Here is a 1,012-nt window from a genome sequence, read left to right as displayed (position 1 = left end):
ACCTACACACATACCTGGTCTATATAGTCTTTATCTACACATGTATAAAGTATAGACGAATCAGCCGTGTATACTTATCTTCTGACGTTTTTCTCTTTTCGTACTTTTCTACGGCGCATTAATTGCGTCACGCAGCGATTTAGAGTCGGCGGATGATTAACGCAGACATCCGATTAAGCGTTTGTCCCAGCTTTCGCACGAAATGTATTGTACAAGGGGTATCGTATAAATATTAAAATCAAATACTTTCCGATTATCAGATATTCTCAATCTTCAATATTTTAGCATTCTCGAAACGCTCTTGGTATCTATCTTCCTTTGGAGACAACAATTTTTATTCTTTTATTGTCTAGTGGAACAGAGCTTCTCGTCGCGACATTATTGGGTCTTGACGTATTGCCCGCATATGTCGATAACGAATAGATTCGATTCTTTGACAGAATCTCTTCTAAGGACGACATTTTTATCAGTTATTCTTAGAGTGATAGTTTCCTTTTCAAAAGAGAAAACTTTTTCACGTCATATTAATTGTTAATCATCCAAATTATATTTCTATTGGCATAAGAATAACCGGTATACAAATTAAATTTAAGACGGCCATGTCTGGAGAAATAAAGATTAATTTATTATGAACTGAAATGGGGAAAAAAACATGAAAAAGAAGATACTTGGGGTATTTTTGTTATCATTATTAAAAGACTATTAATCTGCGTACGTCGAAATGAAATTATGCGAATAACATAGTTCTCAGAAGTTAATTCAGCTAATCAGACACACATCGAGGGCTGCCTCAAGGACAATTTGACTTTGCGTGCAAACTAAACGGTTCATTAGGGGATTATCGAAGAGTACGACCAGGCAACGGCGTAATTTTCGTCAGGTCACTCGGAGTAACTGGTCTTATCGCTGGCATCATCGGGACTGGTCTCCCGATAGGCGTCGCCGCCAGTACCATTGGCATGTAGACTCTGGTTGGGCGGTTTGATGACGGTGGGCAGGTAACCGGTACCGG

At 38.7% G+C, this 1,012-nt stretch overlaps 1 protein-coding gene across 1 annotated transcript in view; it reads right to left on the bottom strand.

Annotated features, from left to right (window-relative positions):
• Nucleotides 1-881: 881 nt before the first annotated feature.
• dmrt99B (doublesex-Mab related 99B) overlaps nt 882-1,012 on the bottom strand; it is a 16,783-nt gene continuing 16,652 nt past the window's right edge. Inside the window, exon 8 of the mRNA XM_018516610.1 lies at nt 882-968. Coding sequence (XP_018372112.1) covers nt 882-968 — 87 coding nt within the window. The remainder of the gene's footprint in view (nt 969-1,012) is intronic.

The sequence above is a fragment of the Trachymyrmex cornetzi genome, unplaced genomic scaffold, assembly GCF_001594075.2.
Source record: "Trachymyrmex cornetzi isolate Tcor2-1 unplaced genomic scaffold, Tcor1.1 scaffold646, whole genome shotgun sequence".
NCBI classification, from domain to species: domain Eukaryota; kingdom Metazoa; phylum Arthropoda; class Insecta; order Hymenoptera; family Formicidae; genus Trachymyrmex; species Trachymyrmex cornetzi.
The sequence above is the reverse complement of the archived record's forward strand: the minus strand, read 5'-3'. Positions and strand labels throughout refer to the sequence as shown.